Source organism: Triplophysa dalaica, chromosome 25, assembly GCF_015846415.1.
Source record: "Triplophysa dalaica isolate WHDGS20190420 chromosome 25, ASM1584641v1, whole genome shotgun sequence".
NCBI lineage: Eukaryota > Metazoa > Chordata > Actinopteri > Cypriniformes > Nemacheilidae > Triplophysa > Triplophysa dalaica.
In genome coordinates, this window is record NC_079566.1 from 7,252,569 (window position 1) to 7,278,760 (window position 26,192).

At 38.6% G+C, this 26,192-nt stretch overlaps 3 protein-coding genes across 6 annotated transcripts; 2 read left to right on the top strand and 1 right to left on the bottom strand.

Annotated features, from left to right (window-relative positions):
* The first annotated feature begins 40 nt into the window (after nucleotides 1-40).
* On the top strand, nucleotides 41-4,197 carry LOC130415928 (cyclic GMP-AMP synthase). 2 transcript variants are annotated; one of them, XM_056741946.1, is made up of 7 exons: nucleotides 41-576; nucleotides 1,163-1,220; nucleotides 1,489-1,718; nucleotides 2,546-2,771; nucleotides 2,851-3,117; nucleotides 3,201-3,300; nucleotides 3,395-4,197. In XM_056741946.1, the coding sequence occupies exons 2-7, from the start codon at nucleotides 1,202-1,204 to the stop codon at nucleotides 3,900-3,902; spliced, it is 1,350 nt and encodes a 449-aa protein (XP_056597924.1). In that variant the 5' UTR covers nucleotides 41-576; nucleotides 1,163-1,201; the 3' UTR covers nucleotides 3,903-4,197. The 2 variants fall into 2 exon arrangements, with proteins under 2 accessions (XP_056597924.1, XP_056597925.1); XM_056741947.1 differs by having other exon boundaries at nucleotides 554-572.
* Nucleotides 4,198-10,580: 6,383 nt separating this feature from the next.
* Nucleotides 10,581-12,650, top strand: rpl11 (ribosomal protein L11). 3 transcript variants are annotated; one of them, XM_056741419.1, is made up of 6 exons: nucleotides 10,581-10,707; nucleotides 11,191-11,341; nucleotides 11,422-11,528; nucleotides 11,742-11,873; nucleotides 12,157-12,267; nucleotides 12,571-12,650. In XM_056741419.1, the coding sequence occupies exons 1-6, from the start codon at nucleotides 10,657-10,659 to the stop codon at nucleotides 12,598-12,600; spliced, it is 582 nt and encodes a 193-aa protein (XP_056597397.1). In that variant the 5' UTR covers nucleotides 10,581-10,656; the 3' UTR covers nucleotides 12,601-12,650. The 3 variants fall into 3 exon arrangements, with proteins under 3 accessions (XP_056597397.1, XP_056597399.1, XP_056597400.1); XM_056741421.1 differs by lacking the exon at nucleotides 10,581-10,707 and adding an exon at nucleotides 10,814-10,836; XM_056741422.1 differs by lacking the exon at nucleotides 10,581-10,707 and adding an exon at nucleotides 11,002-11,024.
* Nucleotides 12,651-14,151: 1,501 nt separating this feature from the next.
* Nucleotides 14,152-22,257, bottom strand: klhl43 (kelch-like family member 43). Its single transcript, XM_056742169.1, has 6 exons — nucleotides 22,084-22,257; nucleotides 18,730-19,432; nucleotides 16,846-17,192; nucleotides 16,433-16,732; nucleotides 15,971-16,146; nucleotides 14,152-15,897 (listed from the first exon to the last, which is right to left on the bottom strand). Exons 2-6 carry the CDS (start codon nucleotides 19,142-19,144, stop codon nucleotides 15,144-15,146), a joined length of 1,992 nt encoding a protein of 663 aa, XP_056598147.1. The 5' UTR covers nucleotides 19,145-19,432; nucleotides 22,084-22,257; the 3' UTR covers nucleotides 14,152-15,143.
* Between the last annotated feature and the right edge of the window lie 3,935 nt (nucleotides 22,258-26,192).

Here is a 26,192-nt window from a genome sequence, read left to right on the forward strand (position 1 = left end):
ACAATCAATACAATTCACAATTTAATATTTTTAATATCTATACAGAAAGAACAAAAATTGTAAAACAAGTTTTATGAGTTATTATAATTTGTGAATCCCACTTTGCTAAAATTGTACAGGATTAATATCTACACTATCATCATCAAACGCTATTACAAAAATTGTTTTGCAATCAAAAGATTAAGGATGTTTAATGTCAAGCCATGATTCAAATCAATTGTTTGTGTGTAGCTCATACAGAGGTTTACTTAAAACAGTACATTTTCGTCTCCAAATGAATACCTTTAAGATTTTGATGAAAAACACAAACTGCTTGACCGGATACAGTAACTTGTGCAAAAATCACTGTCAATAGTAGGTAAACATCAGGGGGAAATGTCCTCTGGCTAAAACATCTTAAAGTTTCGGATTGAGCTTTATCACTGTCCACACCCTGAACATGTACCAGCAGAACAAGTAATTTTCCTGTAAAATGAAAGTGACAAGGTGATGTAACATGACAGGGAGGAGCTTAGAACCAAAGTACTCTTGTGCTGCGTTAGTCTGTCAACAGATCATCTCTAGATCAGGAAGTAGGTAAGTTTCATTCACACATTACTTATAGCGTGCTGTAAATATAAATATGATGTTTCATACAAGACGCATAACTCTTTAGGTAAAGTTTTAATCCACAATTTGATTCCACTAAACCATTTTGTGATATGTATGTCGTTGAATTGCAGTGTCATTTTTACCACTAGAAATAGGTATAGGTCCATTATTTATTTACCCTCATGCCATTCCTCTGTAAAACACAATAGAAGATACTTTGAGAACAATGTTGTCAAGTCGCCTATGTTCTTCAAAATATATATTTGTGTAATGCAGAAGAAAGAAAGTCATACAGGTTTGGAATGACAGGAGGGTGAGTGAATGATGAAATAGTTTTCATTTAAGGGTGAACTATCCCTATCCGGATTATGTCCCTCAATGTTTTTTGTAGCCTATTAGTTTTACATTTACTGATAATGTACTTCTGTTTGTTTTCTTTGGTTTCCTTCTTAATTTGTTAATTTGCTATATTTCTTTATAATTGATAAATTTATTTTAATTTAAAGTATTATGAGTGAATATAAGCACATTCGGCTAATAATTAATACTAATTACAATGTTCATATTTTAGCACTGTCCCTGAGATATTGAGCTCCTCTAAAGCTTCATCATGGAAAAACAAAGAGCAGGTAATGAGGGAGATTAAGTTTGAATGAGTGTGGTCTCTGAGTTTGTATACCGTGTTCACTATTAACCATTTCTACTTTGACTTATTGCTAAACATGATCACATTGATCTAAACTGTAAACAAAACATTAAAATCTATATGAAGTGAAGTGAAATATTTAAAAAAAACCTGCCATGCTGATAAAGTGTACTCCAAATTTTGACGTAAAACATAGTGGAGACTTATGAATTTTCAGTTAAAGAAAGTTAACTGTTAGTTAATTTCAATAGCATCCACTGGAACTACTGGAGATGATCGCTTCATTTCTCCTGAGCTGGACCGCTTGTTCAGGCAGAAAGCCAGAGACCTGCGTCTCCGCAAGACTGACCAACAGAGTGCTGTGAGGATAGTTAATCATCTAATCGATAGCCTGGTGGATTTCCTGAAGAACAATGAAGATCAGGCCTTCTTTAAGGAGGTCTCAGTCCTCACCAGTGGGAGCTACTATGAGATGGTGAAGGTAAACAAATGTCAATTTAAAAATAGTAATATAGGGATAAACAACGTTATGTGACCCAAACTTAATTTCCACTAGACTTCCGCAATGAATCAATAACTGTTGAGTTGTTTCAATTTAATACAATTAATATACACTCACCTAAAGGATTATTAGGAACACCTGTTCAATTTCTCATTAATGCAATTATGGTGGTGGTGTGATGGTGTGGGGGATGTTTTCTTGGCACACTTTAGGCCCCTTACTGCCAATTGGGCATCGTTTAAATGCCACGGCCTACCTGAGCATTGTTTCTGATCATGTCCATCCCTTTATGACCACCATGTACCCATCCTCTGATGGCTACTTCCAGCAGGATAATGCACCATGTCACAAAGCTCGAATCATTTCAAATTGGTTTCTTGAACATGACAATGAGTTCACTGTACTAAAATGGCCCCCAAAGTCACCAGATCTCAACCCAATAGAGCATCTTTGGGATGTGGTGGAACGGGAGCTTCGTGCATCCCACAAATCTCCATCAACTGCAAGATGCTATTCTATCAATATGGGCCAACATTTCTAAAGAATGCTTTCATCACCTTGTTTAATCAATGCCACGTAGAATTAAGGCAGTTCTGAAGGCGAAGGGGGGTAAAACACAGTATTAGTATGGTGTTCCTAATAATCCTTTAGGTGAGTGTTCAATAATATGAATATATATTAAATATAAAATAAATTCTTATGTTATAACCGGAAATTAACTTTTTTTACTTATGTGGTTACTCATGTGTATGTTTAGTTCTTTGTATGAAATATTGTGAGGAATCCAGTATATTTTTCACCAACAGATTAACAAACCCAACGAGTTTGACATTATGCTGAAACTAAAAGTGCCACGGGTTACATTGACACCACTGGAAGAATATGATGGACTGTTTTATTCGGTCAAGCTTTACAAATCGACGCGTTTAAATGTCCAGCACTTTCTTTTGGAAGATGGCCGTACCATCTCAGCCATCAAAATAAAAAAAGAAATGCACCGCTTGGTCCGTAAATTCCTTGGCAACTATAAAGGTACGTTTAACAACATTATTGTAATGTAACATCATCAGATATGTTTTTATCTACATAATTCTGTTTCCTGTGTATTTAGGTGGGGGCTGCTGGGTGATGAATAGACTACAGCTGACTTCACCTGCAATAACCCTTGAATTAAAAACCCAAAGTGAAGAAGAGGATGTATTATCTCTAGACATCGTTCCTGCCCTTGAGGTGCTACAGGGATGGCCGCAAGCCGCACGGGCAGGTCCAGATATAGACCGGTGGCTTGGAAAGCGATGTCGCCGCAACTTTACCAGCAAAGCTGTCTATTTTGTCCCAAAAGGACCGAAAGCGAAAAATCTCAAAGATGAGGCCAAAGGTAGGCAGTGTGCACATTCAATCTTTAAAAACATTTCTCTTTGCATGCATGACTGATATCTCTAGGTTCATTGTTTTTTTTAGAGAGTTGGCGGATATCCTTCTCCCACATTGAGAAAGAGATGATCCAGTTTCACGGCAATAAGAGAACGTGTTGTGAGGGTCGTTCCAACAAATGTTGCCGGTATGACCTACAGCTGTCTTTATTTTGTTAGAAAAGTATTAATTATCATATAATTATGATCACACACATATTAACATCTTCTCTCCTCTGTTAGGAAACTTTGTTTACGACTTCTTAAGTGTGTAATTGAGGGATTAAAGCAGCGTTTTCCAAAAGAGTTGGAGCCACTGTGCTCCTACCACGGTAAAACAGCCTTCTTCCACACACTCTCAGTCAGAGAGCAAGACTCACTTTGGGCTCCTGGTCAGCTGTCAGTCTGCTTCATGAAGCTCTTTGGAGACTTTGAACGATGTGCACAAAGTGGTGCACTATTTCACTTCTTTGTTCGTGGGCATAACCTTTTCTCTCCTCCGGTCTTTCCGAAGAGGACTCTTGCATTTCTGACAAATGCTTTGAAGGAGCAGGGAGAATCTGGGTTCCCTGTTTTGAGGGAGCCAAGTCCTACCCCTGCTCTTGTTTCTGACAATGAACCTCTAATTGATCTAAATTCAGTCAATGACACAGAAGGGATTGTAGCTTGTAAAGGTTATAATAGTTATTTCTTTATGGGCTTGTGTGTTTTCTGTGTTTTGGTGTCTGTGGTAATTGGATGTGTATTTTAAAGAATTTCATTTAAATAAAAACAGTTTATTTCCACATAAAAACTTTATTATGAATCTGTTATATTGAATGCATTGTTACGGGAAAGAATACAACATATTTAAATGTTGCGTTATGTACTGTGAAATATATATACAGTGTTTGTACACATTCATACACATTGGAGGGATCATAAACTGTAAATTGTGTAAATACAAAATCTGTAGGGCAGACAATTTACAGATTTTTAATGTTCAATATCTTATATTTTGTGTATTTTAATAATTGTTATATTTAATAGTGACTATCGAAGTTTTCAAATTACAATAAATAAATTAATAAAGAGATGTTTAAAAAACTTGCTTAATTATTGTGCTTAATTCATATGAAATATAACTTATTATTAAAGAAGTAAATTAGTTAATAATTTACTTTGGATAATACATTACATTTACATTTAGGCATTTGGCAGACGCTTTGCGACTTCCATTGCTTTATCCTACACATTTTACATAGGTATTTGCAATCCCCTGGGATCGAACCCACAAACGCAATGCTCTTACCACTGAGCTACAGGAAAGTTAGCTGTAGCTGTATAATAACACGTTAAACATCTACATACATTGATGTATTGTCTAATTTATATATTATAAATACAAATTGTTCTAATTACACAGGTTATTATTGATTTTTTTTAATTAATTAATTAATATGGTGTTTACATAATGGTACAGTTGAAAGAAAAAGTATGTGAACCCTTTGGGCTTACTTGGATTTCTTCATAAATTGGTCATAAAATGTGTTCTGGGGCCTGTACAATGATGGTAGTTGAACAAACTCTGGGTTACAGGATTAGTTTTGGGTTGTCAAAACCAAACCAACGTGATCAAGCTTTGTTGGTACCATGAAGCAGCTCCAGGAGTTTCTTTGTCAACTCAAGCTTTGATCCAGAAGCTAAGATTAGTTTGTGCGCGCGTGCACATGAATGAGTGACGTCAGGATCGCTAAACCAATCGCGTTCAACATGGATAGAGGGAGTTCCGTATGCTTCTCAGGAAATAATTATGCGCAAATATTAGTAACACAAAAATGCATTTCAGCCACGGAGTAATACTGTTTCTGCTGTCTACGCAAGACAGAACGGTTTCAGAAACACTGCTGATTGAGTTAATGCACAAGTTGAACGACTATATAGTCCCCACATTTACTGTAGTATACTGTAGTAAGGTAAATATTACAGTAATGTAATATGATGTGTGTTATGTGTGTATGTGCCCCAACAGTGGATGAACATATCCTGCTAACATTAGTTTTCATTTAGTTTACCTTTGTTAATGAGGATGAAGCACATGATGAAGTGAAACGATCTGTGTGCTGACAAAGTTAAAGAGATAAATGTACTGAACTATTCATTATGGCACAAATGTGAATGTTAGGATTTATATTTTATGTTACTGGTGTCTCTGTTATTGTAGGAAATTTCACAATTCCTTCCCCAGAAACTGAAGTGTTCACCTTCATAGGTTAATGAAGAAATGTGAACAAAATACACTAGAGAAGCTTACTCTTAATAAAGAAGGTTAAATAAAAAATACCAGTATGTGAACTTAGTTGTCAGTTGAAGTGTTCATTTAAAAATCCGATGGTCATCTCAATCCTGACTCTGGTTTGATTGAGGGCCATGTTGAAGTGGTTCTGCGGTCAGGAGAGCAAAAACCTCTGGCATACATATGGACCCCCGTCTCCCACCAACGGGCAATTAAACAGCCCTGTTATACTTTACCTTCCTTAAAGCAGTGACAAAAACACAGACGCATAGGGAATGTTGTAGGCATTATAAGTATTAAAAAAGGTCTTAAACATTTAAAAATGTAGGCCTACTTTATGATACATTATTTAGGTTAATTGTAAGTGTAACTTGATAACAAAAAGATTAAAATAGCAGTGTTAAAAAATATGTGATGTCACCTGTCAATTTATGGTTTTGTCTATATCTTACTGTAGCTGTTTAATGCTGTAGAGTTTCTTCAGTGGACAAAGAAAATAAATGCTTCACCCAACACAGTGAAACTGGAAGTGTTCCTATGTTCTGCACCACAAACAAGAATGTAAAAAATGCAATGCAAAGAAATACATATTGTATGTAGTACAATAAAATAATGAAATATTAATACATTTAATTTCATGTGTAAGGGAAAGCCAGCAAATGTCATCTCTAAAATCAGATTTTACCAACATAGTTACCATTACTTGATTTTATATTTGTAATATATATTTACATCTTTTATGTTAGTATTTTTATTTTATTAAACATTATTAAAAATAACTAGCCATTGTGACACGCACTGTTAGTTAGTTGCCTCACTTATATGTGAATTTGCTCGCCGCTGATTGGTTAATTTTCGGTGTGAGATCTCTAATCTAGATCATAGCCTTCTCCGGAGCAGGTTAGCCGTGCAGCGTAAATTACCATGGCGATGAACACCGATTAAAGCTGAGTTACTTTCATGGTACCTAAAACCCAGGGTTGGCGCAAAGTAATCCTAAACTTACCTGGCTAGCCACCTAAACCGGCTTCATGGTACAGGCCCCTGATCTTCATCTTAGTCACAACAATAGAGAAACACAGTCTGCTTATACTAATACCGCACAAACATTATACGTTTTCATGTTTTTATTGAACACAACATGTAAACATTCATAGTGCAGGGTGGAAAAAGTATGTGAACCTTTGGGTTTAATAACTGGTTGACCCTCCTTTGGCAGCAATAACCTCAACCAAACGTTTCCTATAGTTGCAGATCAGACCTGCACAACGGTCAGGAGAAATTTTGGACCATTCCTCTTTACAAAAGTGATTCAGTTCAGCAATATTCTCGGGATGTCTGGTGTGAATCGCTCTCTTGAGGTCATGCCACAGCATCTCAATCGGGTTGATGTCAGGACTCTGACTGGGCCACTCCAGAAGGCATATTTTCTTCTGTTGAAGCCATTCTGTTGTTGATTTACTTCTATGCTTTGGGTCGTTGTCCTGTTGCATCGTCCATCCTCTATTAAGCTTCAGTTGGCGGACAGATGGTCTTAAGTTTTCCTTCAAAATGTCTTGATAAACTTTGGAATTCATTTTTCCATCGATGACAGTAATCCGTCCAGGGCCTGAGGCAGCAAAGCAGCCCCAAACCATGATGCCCCCTCCACCATATTTCACAATTGGGATGAGATTTTGATGTTGATGTGCTGTGCCTTTTGTTCTCCACACATAGCGTTGTGTGTTCTTTCCAAACAACTCAATTTTGGTTTCATCTGTCCACAGAATGTTTTGCCAGTAGTGCTGTGGAACATCCAGGTGCTCTTTTGCAAACTTCAAACGTGCTGCAATGTTTTTTTTGGACAGCAGTGGCTTCCTCCGTGGTGTCCTCCCATGAAGTCCATTCTTGTTTAATGTTTTCCTTATTGTAGATTTGTCAACAAAAACGTTAGCATGTGCCAGAGATTTCTGTAAGTGTTTAGCTGACACTCTAGGATTCTTCTTCACCTCATTGAGCATTCTGCGCTGTGCTCTTGCAGTCATCTTTACAGGACGACCACGCCTAGGAAGTGTAGCAACAGTGCTGAACTTTCTCCATTTGTAGACAATCTGTCTTACCGTGGACACATGGACATCAAGGCTTTTAGATATACTTTTGTTGCCCTTTCCAGCTTTATGTAAGTCAACAATTCTTGATCGTAGGTCTTCTGAGAGCTCTTTTGTGCGAGGCATGGTTCACATCAGACAACGCTTCTTCAGAACAGCAAACTCAAAACTGGTGTGTGTTTTTTATTGGACAGGCCAGCTTTAATCAACACATCCAATCTCATCACATTGATAGGACCCCAGGTTGGCTGACTCCTGGCTCCAATTAGATCTTGGAGAAGTCATTAGCCTAGGGTTTCACATACTTTTTCCACCCTGCACTATGAATGTTTACATGTTGTGTTCAATAAAAACATGAAAACGTATAATGTTTGTGCAGTATTAGTTTAAGCAGACTGTGTTTCTCTATTGTTGTGACTTAGATGAAGATCAGAACACATTTTATGACCAATTTATGAAGAAATTCAAGTAAGCCCAAAGGGTTTACATACTTTTTCTTTCAACTGTATATGGTTTAAACTTTTCTAATTCACTTCCATTTAAACAAACTCACAGTTGCTCCATTAAGTTTGTATTTATCTTCTTGTGGCTGGCAGTCGACCGTGAGGTGGCTTCCGGCCTTAAAGAGTAAGTAGCATATGATTTTTAAGGTCCTTTGGTTTATGGAGTGTCCAACAACATGTTTATGTACATTCAACGTGGAAAGACACTATTATGTTGTAATAATAGGCAATTATTCTTACCATACTTCTTGACTGACTCTCAAATGATTCGTTCTGCGATTCATCCGTCTAGTCCCCTCCTATCCGCTAGCCTTGTGTCATGTGATTGGTCATATGGTGTAGTCTGTTGTGATTTGCCAAACACGTTCATCATGTGTCGGATATGGAACGCCTACCATCATTACAGGATTTCAGTTTACAGGTGGTTGGATGTCATATATATAATATGTGTAGCTAGAGATGGCGGCGATTTTACCTTACCAGTTTGCGCCGGAGTCTGACGAAGAAGCACCCAAAGACGCTAATCCACAACAAACTCCACCACGACTGGAGCAGGATGTTTCTCAGTGGCAAGTGACAACTCATGTCATAAAAACTCACAGTGTGACAAAATGCATGTTATGCTATTGCTCATCAATTTCATAAAACATTCTATTAAGTTCATAAACTTAAGAGATGTTTAGTGGAGATGGTGGTCTAGTGGGTTAAACCACTGAACTGGTAAATCAAAAGGTTGCTGGTTCGATCCCAGCAGCCACCACCAGTCTGTCCTTGAGCAAGACACTTTACTCCATGTTGCTCCAGGGCGATTGTCCCTGTAATAAGTGCACTGTAACTCGCTTTGGATAAAAGCGTCTGCCAAATGTCTAAATGTAAACGATGAAAGTATTTCGAAAATGCATTGATCCTTCTGCAGATGCCAGTAAGAAAACGGAAATTTACAATTCTCTTGTAAGTTGTAACAGTATAATACATCGACTTGTTGACACGGCATTCAGTGTACGGTGTTTCGTATCTCCAGAAGTTATTACAATACAGATAGTACTCGACTCATTTCTTGAAATAAATACTGTGAGAGTTAATAGATTGAACAATTAAATAAGCAGAGTTAATAGCAAGATAGACAAACGGCAACACCCCAGAAATAACGGTACATGCTTATGATAGCGGTTGTAGTAGGTTATCCTCCTTCGGTATCATTTGAAAAATTAATTGTAAGTATTGTTCTTCCTTTGGTTGTTGAAATAAGACGGACTTAGTTTTACAACGTAGAACACAGTTTCTAGACATGATACACACGCATCAACAACAAGCGACAGTGTTTAGGGAGGAGTGTGAAGTTCTCCCAGTAGTCCCAGCAAAACGTAGGCAGGGACTATGTCTAGTGACGTAGATATGTGCGGTACAAGTTCACGTCTCGTTTGCGTGATTCAGAGTCGACTCCCATTTTTACAAGCCAATAACTTTGTTATTTATTCACCTTGAGACTAACGACTTGGCAGACACCTTAACAGGCAACACGGCAACATAACAGACTGCATGAAATGTCATTTTCATGATCTCATGCTACTTACTCTTTAATTCATTTCGTGTTGTTGTTTGTTTATTTTGATTAAACTTTGTTTAAATGTTCACCGGTTCCCGCCTCCTTCCTTCCCTACTTGAACTGTATTACACATACTATTTTCCAGAAACCACTTAAAAAGCGAAAATCAAGAAATTAACTAATAACTTAAGCCCCACAAAAAACACATCCATCACTATGCGCATTTTTGTGCAAAAAGTGCCCACTACAAATAACGGGAAAGGAACATGAGCAGGCATTTAATACTCGTTCAAGAACTCCATGCACATCGCAACGGCAGTCAAAAATGTGCAATTAATTGATACATACATAAGACGACACAACAAAAAAGAACAAAAAAATCCTCTTACTTTTGAGAGTTGTCTTAACATCTGAAAGACTTACAGTACGTCTTTGACAACGTTTATATTGCAGAACATAATTAGCAAGTCCAGCAGCTGTCAAGGATGAGAGTGCCAAAGTACAGCACAGTCTGTACAGTTTAAGACGTTGAACAGAAGTAACGTTAGTATAATCCGATATTCAATTTGATTTTTATTTAATCATTCGACTGTACTCTGAATTCAGTTATTCTTATATTCACAAATGCACATTGTGAGATTTGAGTTGCTCTCCGGATACCGTGCTATATTTAGACCACTTTGTCATTGCGATCGCTTCAATATACAAAATCTGGTCCTTTTTCTCACCCAAAACCCCGAGTTGTCATCTCAACGGTAGATTGATTGACATTACTCCCTCCCAGACCTGGTCCAATAAGTGCTGTGTTAAGGAATAATGTGGTTATGACTGCACTGCACATTATTTTCAAACGTTTTGAATCAATTACACCCAAAGAAAAGCAAAGAAAAGGCAAGCTTGGGCGTTTTTTACTTTCATAAGCAGGCCGAATTTTGGCCACCCACCCAATGGAGTTTTCTCCAATTCAAAAGAATCCAATTGTGCCAATCTGGCAACACGGTTTCCGCACGAGAACGCTAAACCGGAAGTTAATTAGTCTGATTGCGCAAAGCGTGATGGGAACTGTAGTTATGTGTACTTAAACCGCACCATAAATGTTTTGCGCCGGAAGTACATCGTCCTCTTCTAAGCGATCCAACATGGCGGTGAGTGTTGCAGAAATCATGATCATGAAAGTGTATCACTAAAATCAACGAACATCTGCTCGTTTTTATGTTGTATTTAAGAGGAAAGCATCTCGTTTAGTCGCGGTTGCTCTGATATACAGAATGATGGTAATATTTGTGCCCACGCTGATGCGATGTGTACGATATTCCGATTAGTGTGAGTTCGCTGAGAGCCGGGGCGGCAGTCGTTGACTCGCATGAAGTTTCCTTAAAACCATATTTTATAGTTATGGAAACGACGGGATCCGGATAATCAACCGGTGCTTAGATTAAACATTAAAACCTGAAACATGATGGTTTGTTGACATACGTTGCCATTTTGTAGGCTTTCCAAATCGTGAATATGTCCGGGCATGTTCTATTAGGACGCGTGAGCGTTAACTGTCTTGCTTAAAAACTATCTTGTTTATCTGCCGTTCATGTTAAACGGAGTTTAATTTCAATGTTTGTTTGGATGTACAGGACCAGGGTGAGAAGAAGGAGAACCCTATGAGGGAGCTGCGCATCCGCAAGCTGTGCCTGAACATCTGTGTGGGTGAGAGCGGTGACAGGCTGACCCGTGCGGCTAAAGTGCTGGAACAGCTCACCGGACAGACTCCCGTCTTCTCCAAGGGTAGGTGGATGTTGTTGCCTATGTAGATCTGTTTGCAAGATTGTGAGTTTTACTAATTGCAAACCTCTCTTTCTCCATAGCCCGCTATACTGTACGATCCTTTGGTATTCGTAGAAATGAAAAGATTGCGGTCCATTGCACTGTTCGTGGTGCCAAGGCTGAGGAGATTCTCGAGAAGGGACTCAAGGTGAGGTTGTGTTGTTGGAAACAGTGTTTCAGAAAAACAAAAAGGGTTATGATACAGATTTGTGCAATGCTTTGGATGACGTTTCTCTCATAGGCCCATATTTGCTCAATATCATACAACTGTTGTGTTTACAATTTGAGTTTGTATCACAGTAGTTGTCTTTTCTCTCTCTCTTATTGTATTAAAAAACTATTGTTTTACTTTTGTGTGTAGGTGCGTGAGTACGAGTTGAGAAGGAACAACTTTTCAGACACAGGAAACTTCGGCTTCGGTATCCAAGAACACATTGATTTGGGCATCAAGTACGACCCCAGCATTGGAATCTACGGCTTGGACTTCTACGTGGTAAGTTGCATTATTCCTTCTCTTTAAGTTGAGCTAAACCATGATTTACAGCAGCTTGTGTATTTATATCTGAAATTTTATTTTCAAAATGTTCAGTATTTCAAAGAAAAACAAAAGTTTGTTTGAAATCATTGGTTTTGTTTCTATACTTCTGTTTTAATGTAAATGCTCATTTAAGGCCTTACTGATTTAATGCCTCGTATACACAGTCAATTGTAATATTTGTAGTGTTAATCACTCATGGAGATTGATCAATGTCTTCATGATGGACTGTGTTACGTAGGTTCTTGGCAGACCCGGTTTCAGCATTGCTGACAAGAAAAGGAAGAAGGGACGCATTGGCGCCAAGCACCGTATCCGCAAGGAGGAGGCTATGCGCTGGTTCCAACAGAAGGTTTGTGTTCAAATCTGCCTGTACCCACTCAGACTTTTATAGGAGTTTATATTCTACAAGACCTTTCTAGTTTTAATATTTCATCTTTGAGTTATGATGGGTTCGGTTTTTCAACCCGTGAATTATTGATGATTGTGATTGGGTTTTAGTAACTGTGCTGTTGAATGATTCTGTTTTTAGTATGAAGACAGAAGTTTAAAAAAAAAATCCATAGTCATTTTTTCAGTTATTGAAAAAATATTACTGTTAGAACTTATTTTCTATTTCAAATACTAGTTTCAAATCTTTTTTTTGTCTTTTCAGTATGATGGCATCATCCTCCCTGGAAAGTAAAGGACCACCTTTTTGACTTTATAAGAAATGAATAAAACAAAAAGCCCAAATTTGTTGCATTCCTTGTCTTTATTTTGAAATCAAATTTGTTATTATTATGCCTCGCATGTTTACATCAGTGTTGCACTATCAAAGGTCTTAAAGTACAGCTGGGGAGAAAAATATTAGCCCCCTTGGTAATTTTGAGCAAAGAATGCTATGAAAATAAATCTGCGTTTTTATTTTAAAATTCACAAAAATCCAATGTTGCACTGAAGTAAAACGATTCAAATTGAGGTGAAATCGCAGTAAAAACTAAATGTTTTTTTTATACACTCTAGCCCACCTTTATTTCTTTACCTCCGTTTGAAAAAACTGCTTGAATCTTATGTCTAAGTTTAAAGAACACATGAAGCGATCATGGACTATTCCTCTATACAGAATTGTTCTCTCTTCAGTTCATCCCATTCATGTTATATAGTGTTTAGATCAGGGAACTGGGATGGCTACGGCAGAACCTTGATTTTTCGTTGATTTTAATGTTTGTTTTGATCCAATGTCCTGGATTTAGTCACAATCCATTATAAGATTTCTAACAGAGTAAGTTAGGTTTAGATTTTTTTTTATCTGTTGGAATTTGACAATCATTGATGTCATGTATCTGAAGATGTCCAGAACCCCTGGTATAAAATTAGGGCCACAACAATAAAGATCAGGCAATATTTTTAACTGTGCATATGGGGCAACATTTATCCCTGTGTGCCCCAAACTCATTTTGTGTTCTTGCTGCAAGAAAAACCCACTCCTTGAACAGTGTACCAAACAGCTTGTGGTGATGGAGATGCAGTTTTTTTTCAGAGGCACTGATTTTTGCAATTCTCCATCTGTGATCTTTGAGTCTTTGACAGCTCAAATTATTCTCCACACTGTGCATTAAGACAATACAGACACAGTCTCTCAGGCAGATTTGCAACATCTCCAGTAAATTAAATGGAAATTAGAATTTTTGTTTTAACTATTTCCTTAAAGCTACTTTAAATTATTTTGTGTAATTTAACAATCTTTTGCAGCACAAAATGCATATCTTTATTCTTTGGTTTTACCCATTGTTATGAATGATTAAGGGGATTTAGGGGTTTGTGTAACTAAATATTTAATTTCATGTGCAAAAAGAAGGCAATATTATGTTTCTAGTCACCTTTGTTTAAGAAAATACAATATAAAAATGAATAAAATGAAATATCAATGTCAATTTGCTTGAAAATATCGTGAATATACTTTACTGATAAGAATTTCTGAGGGGCTTATAATTGTGGACCGTGTCTATTACACATAATGTGATTTCCCCCACTTTTAGTTTTACTTCAATGCAACATTGGATCAAAAGGAGAAATAATGCAGATTTATTTTCACAGCATTCTTTGCTCATATTTAGGCCTACCACTGGGGGTAATATTTTTGCCCCCAACTGTATATCAGGTTTCATAATGTGTCAATGTAAGTTTCTGACAATGTGCTATGACAGTGAAGTAAAAGCATTGCATATAGTTATTTTGAAGACAACAGAAGAGAGAGAATTTAATGTTTTTATTAGTTTTATTTCTGTGAATTCCAGGAGCTTGAGTACTGGGTTTCCACTTTCTTCCATTTAAATTTCCACTGCAAAACCAGGTCAATTGGGCTGTGGGATGTTTTTATGTTTTTATTATGAGGGTACTCCATCCAGGGTGTATCCTGCCTTGATGCCCAATGACTCCTGAGATAGGCGCAGGCTCCCCGTGACCCGAGGTTGTTCGGATAAGCGGTAGAAAATGGATGGATGGATGGATTATGAGGGTTAAAGGAGAGGGGATTCATCATGCTCATCATTAATTCTTGAGGCAAGCTTATGTTTATGAAAATTTTGTGTAATCCACATGTGAACATAAAATATGTATTTTAATTTTGGAAGGGAGAATTTGGGTTTCTGTTCTCATGCAGATTTAAATGCAACTGTGTCCACAGCCAATCTTGTAGAATGACATATTTTCCCCTGGGTTTACACATTCCTTTGTGGATGCTTTGGTTCCTTCTTGCATATGTCAGTGGGAAGGAGTTGCACACACAATTTCTAGTACATTAAACAACTAAATAAACATGCAGTTTATTTAGAGATATATAACTTGATTAAGTAAGCAATAAATAATATGAAATGCATATAAATAACTGAAATAAATTGTAATCCCATGATGGTTTTTTCATTAGAACTGTATTGCTCGATTTTTAAAATGCATTCATTCACAACACCTCACATGCAGATGTTTCAGTGATTCGTTTCTCTTTCTACAGAGCTTATAATGAAATGCAGTCATCCTTCACACTCTTTAAAAGTGGGCCCTAGGTAGTACTATTCTTTTAACTCCCGTTGTATCCAAAAGACACGTGCATAGTGTTTTCGTTTCTATCACGCTCTTCTCTCCCTTCTTCAGTTTTCCATCTCACCTGCACACTTCCTTTACCAGTTCCTTCATTTCTCCACTCTAATAATCATCATATCACCCTATCTCTTTCCTGCTCTTTGTCTTTCATGCTTTCTTTTCTCCTGCCATGCTCTGATCTTCATGGGATGGGGTATTTCGGTGCCTGCGGGTTGTGTGGCGCGGGGGCAAGGGCAGGGCACAGCACGACACTCCCACTATAGGTTCAGGTAGGTCTTCCACAGCCCCCCAGCTATCAGTGGGTGGGTGATACCGCTGGACCGCTGACTTGTAACGCTTCTCTGCTTCATTCCAACCGCCCAGCAGGTACAGGTGATCTCCAAGTGTAGACAGACCAGCTGTGCTCACTCCCAGGGGCAGGCTTGCGGCTCTGGTCCATTGGTTACTATCAGGGGAGAAAACCTCCATGGTCATCACATCAATGCGGATTCCACCGTGGCCAAGCTGGCTACCACCCACTACGTAAACCTTGCCCCCTAGTGTTGTGGAGCAGTGCCAGCCACGGGGTGTCTCAAGCTCTCCCTGCTCGCTCCAGATGTCGCTGTCAGTGCTGTAATGGATGACCGAGCGAGTGTAAGCGCAATTGACATAGCCACCGGTGACCAGGATGTCTCCGGATGGCAGGACGGCACTGGCGTGGCAGCATCGGGGCACATCCATAGGAGTACGGAGATGCCAAGTGTTGGTAGAGGGTTGGTAGCTCTCAATAGTCGCTAGAAGACCGTCAGTGTTGCGGCCCCCAATGGCATACAGCCGTCCAGCGGTGGCCACCAAACTGAAATGGGTGCGCCGTTGACGCATGCTGGTTAGATGGAGCCAGGTGTTGAAGCGAGGATCATATCTGAGGACGAGGAGATGATGCTGTCAAATCTTTGTAGGTTCTACTGTTCACTTGAGTTGATGTGATAACGTACCTGCTTAAGGTTCCAACAGCATGTTTAGCTTGGTTACGGGCATCATTTTGATCTTCACCTCCAGCCACATATAGGAATCCGTCCATCACAGCCACACACTGATTGAAGCTCTTCGCTGGGAGTTGGGTTAGATGACGCCACGTTGCCACACCCTCTCGAGGATCTCTCCACAATACCTGCATGGATTAAACCCAAACACCTTTTAGGGAAGTCGGCGCCCATGTTTGGAACTCTTTAAAATCGCTCACTAAGGTCACAATAAAACAAAAAATCAAACCTCTATCGTTTTTCACAAAAAACCTGTCCTCATTTATTCACCCTCATGTCACTCAAAACCTGTATTTGACTCTGTGGAACGCCACAGAAGATACTTTGAGAAATGTCTCAGAGGTTTTGTCCATACAATGAAAGTCAATGGGTGCTCTTCTCTTAAACATTGACTTGGGCTTGTTTTATATTTACCTCTCTACTCAAGGCACGCTCAGTTAGTGAAGGGCGACCCCCGATTGTCAGTAGAGCGCTCTGGCTTCCCCGGACTTTTGTGCGACGTGACTGTAGTGTGCTCTGCTGGTAGGGCAGCAAATGGTAGTTCATGGCTTCCACCAGCAGACGGTGACACTGAGGGTCCAACATCATACGTGCCACAGGCTGGACCTCACTGACCAGCTCGCTGGCAGGGATAGTTTCAAAGCGCACGTTAGACAGCAGCTCTGCAGCATGTTCCTGCCTCTTTGGGTCAAAGTCCAGCCACTTCATGACCACCTAGTTTCCAAGAAGAGTTAAAATGAGTGAGATTGTTAGTGTTGCAGTCAACTTTTTAAATAGTGCTCATGCTGTATCTGATGGTTTCTCATAACTGTAGTTATGTATTTTACCTGGAAGGTGTTGACCTCTGAGGAAAGGACCAAGTTGTCGTCTTGTAGGAAGGATGTAATCTGCTCTAGGGTGAGCTGGTTAAACTGGCTGGTCTCGGAGAATTGGGTGAAATTCTCCATAATGTAGCGCCGGGCAGCCTCACGGACTGTCATCAGGCCATATGCTGCAGCGATGTTCCACACGTACACACAAGTGTGAACGTTCAACTCGGCCAAGAGGAAGTCCATGCACATCTGGAGAAGATGAGGGATCTGCAGGCTGGTGGCAGCAGACACAGTGCAACCAATAGTGTACAGGGACATGTGCACACGGCCCAGGTAAGCAAATGTAATCACGTTGGCAAGTCCTGCAGATACAAAGAATAAATGTGATTAATTCTCAACATAAAATATTAAGTAACATGGGATTTAATTTAAGACTTGACAATTTTTTTCAATCTTTTCTCAACTCTACACTGTGAAAAAACTAGTGGTGGGCCGTTAACGGCGTTAACGCCGTTAACGCAGTGAGACTATTATCGCGCGTTAAAAAAATTGTCGCCGTTAATCTATTCTCAAAGTTGGGTTGTGAGCTGGGTCTATACTACGCAAGCTATGATGACTTTCACCTTGATATTTTAGCGCGGATGTATACCAGCTAAACTGCACTGTACGGGGCGAGAACGAGATTTTTCAACTCGCGTGATTCGCGTCATTCGCGGAAGCAGAAGCAGCCTCATCCTCTCATAACCAGGGCTTCATTCGCGCGATTCGCGCAGCAAGTAGGTCTATTGGCTCTTTTCATTAACATATAAATCACTCGCGCTTGAGGCGCCATTCGCGTTTGATCTGAACACAACATAACGTTACTGTGAAATTACCGCATCAAACGTGACGTGCTAACATGGATGCAGCTATGAAGCCGCCGGGTTTGCTTCAGGGAATATTAATTTTTAAGAAGCTTCCCAATAGGAACATCGACAAGACTAACGTTGTTTGCACCTTGTGCAATGCGGAATTGGTTTAAAAAAAACACTTTCTCTCAACAGGTAGTGGTCTAGCTTTAGTTGAAACCAGTAACTTTCTATTGAGATCTAATGTATTATGGCTCCTGTATGACATATCGCTTGTTGCTCCCTCACTCTTTGTAAATCGCTTTGGATAAAAGCGTCTGCTAAATGACTAAATGTAAATGTACTGTAGGAGCTCTTCCAGTCTCAAGTACCACCTAAACGGAAATCATCCCTTAGCTAATGCGGAAGTAAACGCAAGTTCATTTTATTGAACATAATTTAATTTTCATCACCAATTATCATAGTAATTGGCTTTCTCAAGCAGTTTGTGATGCATTTTGGAAACAGGAGATGAGCCCCTGGTCTAATGCGCCACCTGGCTTGAGAAACCCGTTCTCAAAGACTTACTTTTAGTCATTATTTGGGTATCACACATATTCTGAATGCCTTCGGCAGAATTCAGATTAATCTAGATTAAAAAAATTAATCTATGCCCACCACTAGAAAAAACATAACATTTCTGGCAGCTGGGGCGGCAGAAATATTCTGTAAATAAACTGTTTTTTTCCTGTAAAATTAAGTTTTTCTGTTTATCTTGTAAATTTGCAGTCTTTTTCAGATTTTTTACATTTTTTGAAAGAATTTCAAAAATATCTGAAATGTCTGTTAATAAATCTGTAAACTATTACAAAATAAGCCTTGGAGAACTGTTTTAGGCGACACTTTATGATAGTTTTATATCGTTTTCACCGGCCTATTTTGGTATTCATGGTATGAAAAAGATTTGCCAAGAATAGTAGACAAACAACTGTGTTCCACAGAAACGGTCGTAATAGTCTGGAATGATGTGTAACTGAAGGTCACATTTTTTTTTCAATATGTTTTTGCTTACCGAGAGGTGAGAGTGTTGGGAGCTCCAATCTTTTAAGCCCCGGGTCCTTGGCCAGAACTTCACGAAGATATTGGCTGATCGAGGAAATTACTAGTTTGTGAACATCAAATGCCTTGGTTTTACAGGCCATCTCCAGGTCAGTGAGAAAACGTTCCTGCCTCATTCGGCTCAGCTCCTCAAGCAGAGCAGATCCATGTAGGGGACGAGTGAGTTCGCTGCCCAGGCCAAAACCCCTCTCCCCAGGTCGTATGATGGGTGGTGGCAGGGGAACCCAATTGAGTTGATTCAGGTAGTCAACATTAATAGGAACCTCCAGCTTCTTAATATTGGGCTCTGGGACCAGTACTCCACTATCAACTGTGGTCAGTTCAGGCATGGACTTTTTAGGGCGTGATGACTTCTTCTTTGGAGCCATTATGATGTGGCGGTGGGTTAAATATTAGGTATATAAACAGGTTAACGGTGAAGGCTGACTGATTCTCTAACGGAGGGGCTCCGGAGGTCAAAATGATCCAATATCAGTCAAGTGATTCAAGCTGAGCTAAGTTTTTTAAGTTTTTTACTGACAGACTCACTTTCAAGCTGCAACACGTTTACTGTTTCACATGAGCAATGAATGATGAAGAGAGTTTTGGACAGACAGACGCACTACACTTGCAAACTGACGAAGCAGAGGAGCTCGATCAGCTTCACCACATGTGACCTGGAAAGAAATACAGTACAACAAATTACATTCTTTATAATATCATGGGCAACATGGATGGGTTTACATTACATATCATCTTACTGTTTTCAGTGGGTGTATGAGGGTGATTGACAGTTGCATGTGGTTTTGTAGTGGTGTTCCCGAATAGGATGATAAGGGTTGTAGTTTATTACCAGAATGTTGGGTAGTTGAAGAATAACAGGCTTTTCTTTAAATATCAGGTTTTTTTCGCTTTTAAAATTAAGTCACCAGGAGATAAAATATTTTATTAAAGTGTATATCATCAAAAAATCTATCCCTCCCCCTCAAAACATGACTTTTGTCTCAGCATGAGGGTGGGACAATATTAACTGTCCAAAGGACAAGTTTTAAATTTCCAATGATTCAGTCAGTTCTCGAAGGATGATATAAAGCTTTACACAACACTTTTCCTCATTCCACGGAGCCATTTTACTCAGATACATGTCACAATGTTACTGTATACTTTAGGTTTTACAGTTATTTAAATGTCAAAAATATTCTACTCAGTCCCTTATTAATATTATGTTAAAAGCTGTATATAAAAACAATAAAAAATTAATTTAAGATGTAGTATATCACACTAATACACAGTTACATTAATGAATGTTATAATAGATATATTGTGGAATAATATTGAGTTCTGATTCTTTAGCCTGCAATAAAGGATGTGTGGAAGTTATACATATGCATATTATCACAACAATTCCCCACACAGAATGTAACACACCATGGCACATGAAACTAAATATCACGTGTTTTCCATCATTTCACCTAATGTTGCTCAGATTTTTTTGTTGTGCACTGCAAATATATATATCAGTTGTTCTAGCAAGAGATCAAAGTGATCTCCACCCAGTCACGCAAAAAACAAGCAAGCATGTTTGGACTGTGATAGACAGGTGTGCTTATGTCTCTTCTAAAAATATTCTAAAGCCACTTTGGGGGGGGGGCATGCTGCTGAAATTACCCTCACAGTGTCATTAACCCCTTCTTCTCTCTCACCCACAATTTCCACTAAAGCCTTTAATCTGTGCCACAACACAAAGATGATGTTTTTATTTATTAAGTGGTGATGCATCTGAATCCACCTATTTACCATGACAACTGACAAACCTTTTTGTCTTTATGGTTTAGAGGCATACATAATAAATTACAAGGTAATAGAAGCTTTATTTTTTAATTTTTTTATTATAAAGCATTATATTTGAAATGTAGGCATTATGCTTTGTATATTTTCAAACGTAAATCTTCTAAAAAAAATTAAAATGTGTGTGCTAGGTAAAAAGCCACAGGTTAAAATGAGAACATATGTTTTTAGACAAATTTGTGAGAATAGTTTTTGTGACACTTGATGTCACTTGGATCTGATGTGCAGTTTTCAGCAGATTGTTGCAACATAAAGTCATAAAGCACAAACTGGCAGGACAGCAGTCTACCAGTGCGTCACCACCCTTAAATGACACCAGAGCAGCTGCTGGCCCTGCATGGTCTATGACTTGCATATAACCACTGGGTTAACATTTCAGCTATTTACAGCAACGGTTATAAACAGAGAAAATGCACTGGGGGAAATTATCAATGGCTAAAAAATAGCTGAAGTTTGCACTGCTACATCAAGTCACTAGGCCTACGTATATTTTCCATATCAGGTATATTTGGTTATGTTTTTAAAGTTAAGCTTTTGTTCATAAACAACAAATGTAGTCCATGTTCAGTACTATACATGAATTTATACTGATTTTCTTTCATATTTGGAATAAATTGCTTATCTCTAACAGCTTGACTTGTCACAACTACCTATTTCACACAGTCCCAGAATTATTTTCATATCCACACTCTCACATCACTGCATTTAAGGTATTTATGTATTGTGAGTATGCATACTACCTTGGATTTGAACCCACAACCATTGTACTGGTTGTTTTTTTATATGATGCTTTTGTCATGATGAAGTAATCAGTTTAAAGCAGAAATGGTAAAAATATAAAGACACAGGGAATGAGAGTTAGTCCAAAACGCTGTTGTGTTGTGGAAAATCGAACTAAGCAATTGCATCCTACCTTCAACAACTTACATTCCTTCTTCTCTGCTGGTTATTTTTAGATGGTGTGAAACAACCCTCATGTCATTCTTAGCATTTGAGTTTGGTGGGATCTTAAATTTAGACCCCGTCACTACAGTAAGATGCCTTTGACGATATCATCAGAGTCTGTGTTTGGATTGTCAAATGTCAGGCGTACTGTTCAATTTAGCTGTCTGTAAATAAACATCTATGCATTGTCGGAATTTAAAGAGACTTTTAAAATAATTTGTTGCATTTTAAAGTAATCCCTTTAAAGTGCTTTACAGACATTTGACTGTTATTCAGTAAAATAAGATTGCACGTGTTGAGATCAAACTAAAAAAACACATTACAGCAAATTATATAATTGACAGGAGTTGTTATTGTATATTTTTTCATTCCGGATGTGTGACAAAGGATTTATTAAATGTATTATAAAACTGTCTCTTCCAGACCCCAAACACAATGTCAACTGCTCTGTCATAATAGTTACAAAAGATGTATTTTGTCCTTTACCCAATGAAAAAAACATTCATCTACAAAATGAAGAACAGACAATTTTTACCTCTACTTTAGACCTTCCTTTATCTTCTTGTTCTCCTTAGTTGTTTTCCTTGTTCTCATCCACTTTCTATCACTTCTTGAATTTACACAGTTTCTTTTTCTTTCTTTCTTAGTATTCTGTGTCTCTATCTTTTGGTCTGTCTGTCTGCAAGTCAGAGCTCTGTTGGCAACATGAGTTAATGGAAAGCATGTACCAACCAAAGCTCTGTAACATAAACCTACTAGTTCCCAACCCCACCTACATCTCCATTTCCATATAGAGCCATTCACTCCCTCCCAAACACTGTCCAAATCTAGCTTGACCTCCCACCTCTAAAGTGATAGGACATAGAGGGAGTGATATTTTTTATAGACGGTTTCATCAGCCACACATGCTGGCACAAGGTTAACTTCTGGTTGGTGTTCGGATCAATCACAATCAACAAATACAATAAATAAGGTATCAAAAATATCTGTGTATTTTAATCAAAGAAACACATTTACTTTGTTACATCAGTTATTTAATATTGAATTAATCAAAGTATAAGCCAATGTAAAATCAACACATGGAATCAATGTATAAGGTATAAAAAATTATCTGTGTATTTTCAAGGAAACACAGGATTCAATTTGTTAACATTAAGAAAAAGATGCATAAGAGATAATATAAGCTGGTTGTTTTTGTACTGAGAAAGTGTTGGAGAAGGAAGAAGTGGCCAATGCTATGAGAGAGAGTTGACGGTTAAACAAAATTTCACAATTTTTCATTTCTTGAACGTTTCAACACCATTGGGCAGATTCCTCAGGTCTTGAATCTTCTTGAGAACAAGTTACACTTCATCGTATAATGCCTGTAATCTACAACAAAGTTATTACAAGAAGACAAGATTTTGCCTAAAATTACATTTAACATTGCAGTCATGTCTATGTTAAATCCATAATACATGTGTGTTCTTTCCTTTCAAAAAGTATGTACATATTGTACATGTAATTTTTATTAATTATCAAGGTCGCACCACATGACATTTGTTATGTATATAGCCAATTCATAGATGTAAAACATGAAAATGACTCAATTTAAAATTTTAATTTGCATGTATGTGTACACCACAAACTTAATATAAGAATAACCACAAAAAATATATTATTTTTATTTGTATTTTAAAATTGGCATGTTGAAAATCCTTATGAGAAGAGGAAGAGCCGCTGGAGTAATGTTCGGTTATCAGAGATTGTAAACATTTGACTGACCCATGCGATAAATCACTTTTCATCAGTCCTACAGCTGGTAATAAGAATTCAGCTACACAGATTCTAAGATAACCAATGGTCAAATAACACCTTCCATGACTTTAAAATCGACTGTGAAAGCTGTTCTGTGTAACACACTGATATTGTGTTTGTGTGCGCATACCTCCTAAACACTTCTATGAAACGTCCTTTGAAGTCCTGCTTGCAAATGTCTCCTAGTCAATCTGCTTGTTTTACTATCCAACTCGGGTCCGATATCAAAAGGCAAAACTAACGCTTCTGTTATTAGTGTTAATGAAAACAACCGGTCTGACGCCATTCAGTTCGGTGTCATTTCCCTCGCCATAGTAGGGAAAACATTATATCTCTAACAAAGATTGACATTTGCACATGCACTAGAAGAAGAACAATCCGCATGTTTTTAACTGATAAAGTGAAGTTGACGCCATTGTTATTGTTTATTGCTAAAAGGCAAAGTTTATGTATACACGTGCACTGAGAGGGGCACCGATCAATTACAACAGCCTGAGAAGTGTAAGCTTGCTGATATGGTATGGGTTGGACGTCTTCTCACACACGCTTTAAGCGGGGAACCAATCACAACAGACCTGGTCAGCTTTACCAATCAGAGAGTTTCGGAAGGAGAGCCTTTAAATACACAGGAAGAAATCCAGTCGTTTTGTTAGAAGAGGGACAGTGGTGTACAATAGACTTTTTTGAAATTAGAAACATAAACACCCATAAAACATAATCAAAGCCTAAAAAACAGCACCATTTTTGCACCATTGAGCAGGAAGGGAGTACAGGCGCCTATTCGAAGGAGCATGCGACTGCGTGAGTGTACACATAACACGTTGCAAACCCCTAATCCTACTGTTCCCGGACACCGTCAACGCATGCAGTTTCCACTGCTCAGGGTTGGGGTGTCATATCTTGCCGTTGGGGTGTCATAAGCTTGACCTGATCGGGAAACCACTGCTGATTCGACCAGTTAGGAGCAACAAGGGTCAACCTCTCCTTCTCCTCACTGATTTTACGCAACACCAGCGGCAAAATCTTTATTGGGGGAAAAGATTGCAAACACCCGTCTAAAACTGTAATGCGCATTCGTCCCATTATCCAGGCTCTTCTTGGCACACAGGGGATCAGCCATAGTAGTAGGGGGCGCATATAGAGTAGGCCGAGAGGGCATACCCCAGAGACTGCCGCCATCAGCCCCAACAGTCTCTGATATTGTTTCAGCGGCAAGGCAGGGGCTGAAAACACTCAAAGCCCACATCAAGTCTCTCACTCGCTCCTTGCAAGTCCAAACGCACGCCCCAGAAAGGGATCTCCTGCACAGGATGCAGTGTGCTCTTCTAGAAATTCACACATTAGCCCATGTTCCTTAAGTGTGAAAGCAGCGTGTCTCTGTGGCTGATGAGCACATCTCTCTAATAAACTAATACCAGCCAATCCTCCAGACAGTTATGGAGGTCTCATGGTAGTCGTTTTGAATGCTTGTTTGTGCAGCACTTGGTTTATCGGTCTTAAATCCCAAATCGATCTGAGCCCGCCGTCCTTTTTCGGGATGACAAAATAACGTCTGTAGAATTTGCTCTCTTTCTCATGCGTCGGAATCACCTCAATCGCTTGTCTTGCGAGGAGCTTGTGTATTCTTGAGGCACAATTGATGCTACCATGCTGTTGAAGCAGGTTGGTCTGTGCCGGAATTTTGAGAGCATAGCCGTTTCTTATGACGCCTAGTGTCCACTCTGATATGTCTTCCTTAGCCTTGTGCCAGAGTTCGATAATACCAAGTGGTAGACCGGCCAATTTTAAACCCTGCCCCACCAGCCCCACCCACATAAAATCACTTTGTGCGCACATGAACCAGGAACACCAGAACTGAAAGGTAACACGGACACTTCGTTTTAAATCTCTTCCTTATGGCGTAGTCGATAGAAAAAAACACTCCATTTCGTCTCGCCTCCTTCAGCCATGCGCTTATCTATCAATGCCCCTGTCCCAAAAATACGTAATGTGCATGGGTGTAAGAGGCTTATTTAATGCTCTTAATGATAAAGCGGAAGGAAATCAATAGCCTGCAGAATACAAACATTTCCCTGGCTAAGGTACAAAACACCAACGTTAACTAATTGTGTTGCGTGTATTTTATTCAGTGGGAGGCTAATGCAGAAAACATGTTTAAACAGCAGCATAATAAAGATCTATGTTTATAATGTACATCATACAACAAAGGACGAGCCCAAAACACTTCTTTTTTTTTAAGATAAAGAAAAAAGTAGCATAAAGCATGCAATAATTTAGTTGTTTAAAGATGTGCTTTAAATACAGTAAACTTCACACTTTGCGTTGAAAGAGTGTTGAAAAAGAGTTGATGTATAAGCAATAAAATCAATAATCATAATAACTTGTATTTCTTTATCAAACTAAACAGAGCGTAAATGCCCTGGTAGTGGAAGATAGCTTTGGTTTGCTGAGTAAACCTTACTTTTGTGAGTAAAATTTAAGATTTACAAGACATAATTTTGCAAATCATATTGCACTTTTGTTCATATAGCAGTACTTTTAAAAATAGAAGTGCACAATACACAAATTTTGAATACGTTTTTATTTTTCGCTTAACAGCGCGATTAATCGCGATTGATCAAAGAAAAGTCATGCGATTAAAAATCGAATTCTTGACCAGCACCAGTTTTTACAGATCCAATCAATTAGCAGTGAAGAACGCAAGCCACGCCCACTACTTTCCTCCTTTGAAATTCCTTTTCATTCGGTGATGTGTAAGAATAGGAAGTATAAACGATCGCAACTTCCGGTTCAAGGGGACTTTAAATACAGGAAACAAAGAAGAGAAATGGAATGGCTCTCTGCCAG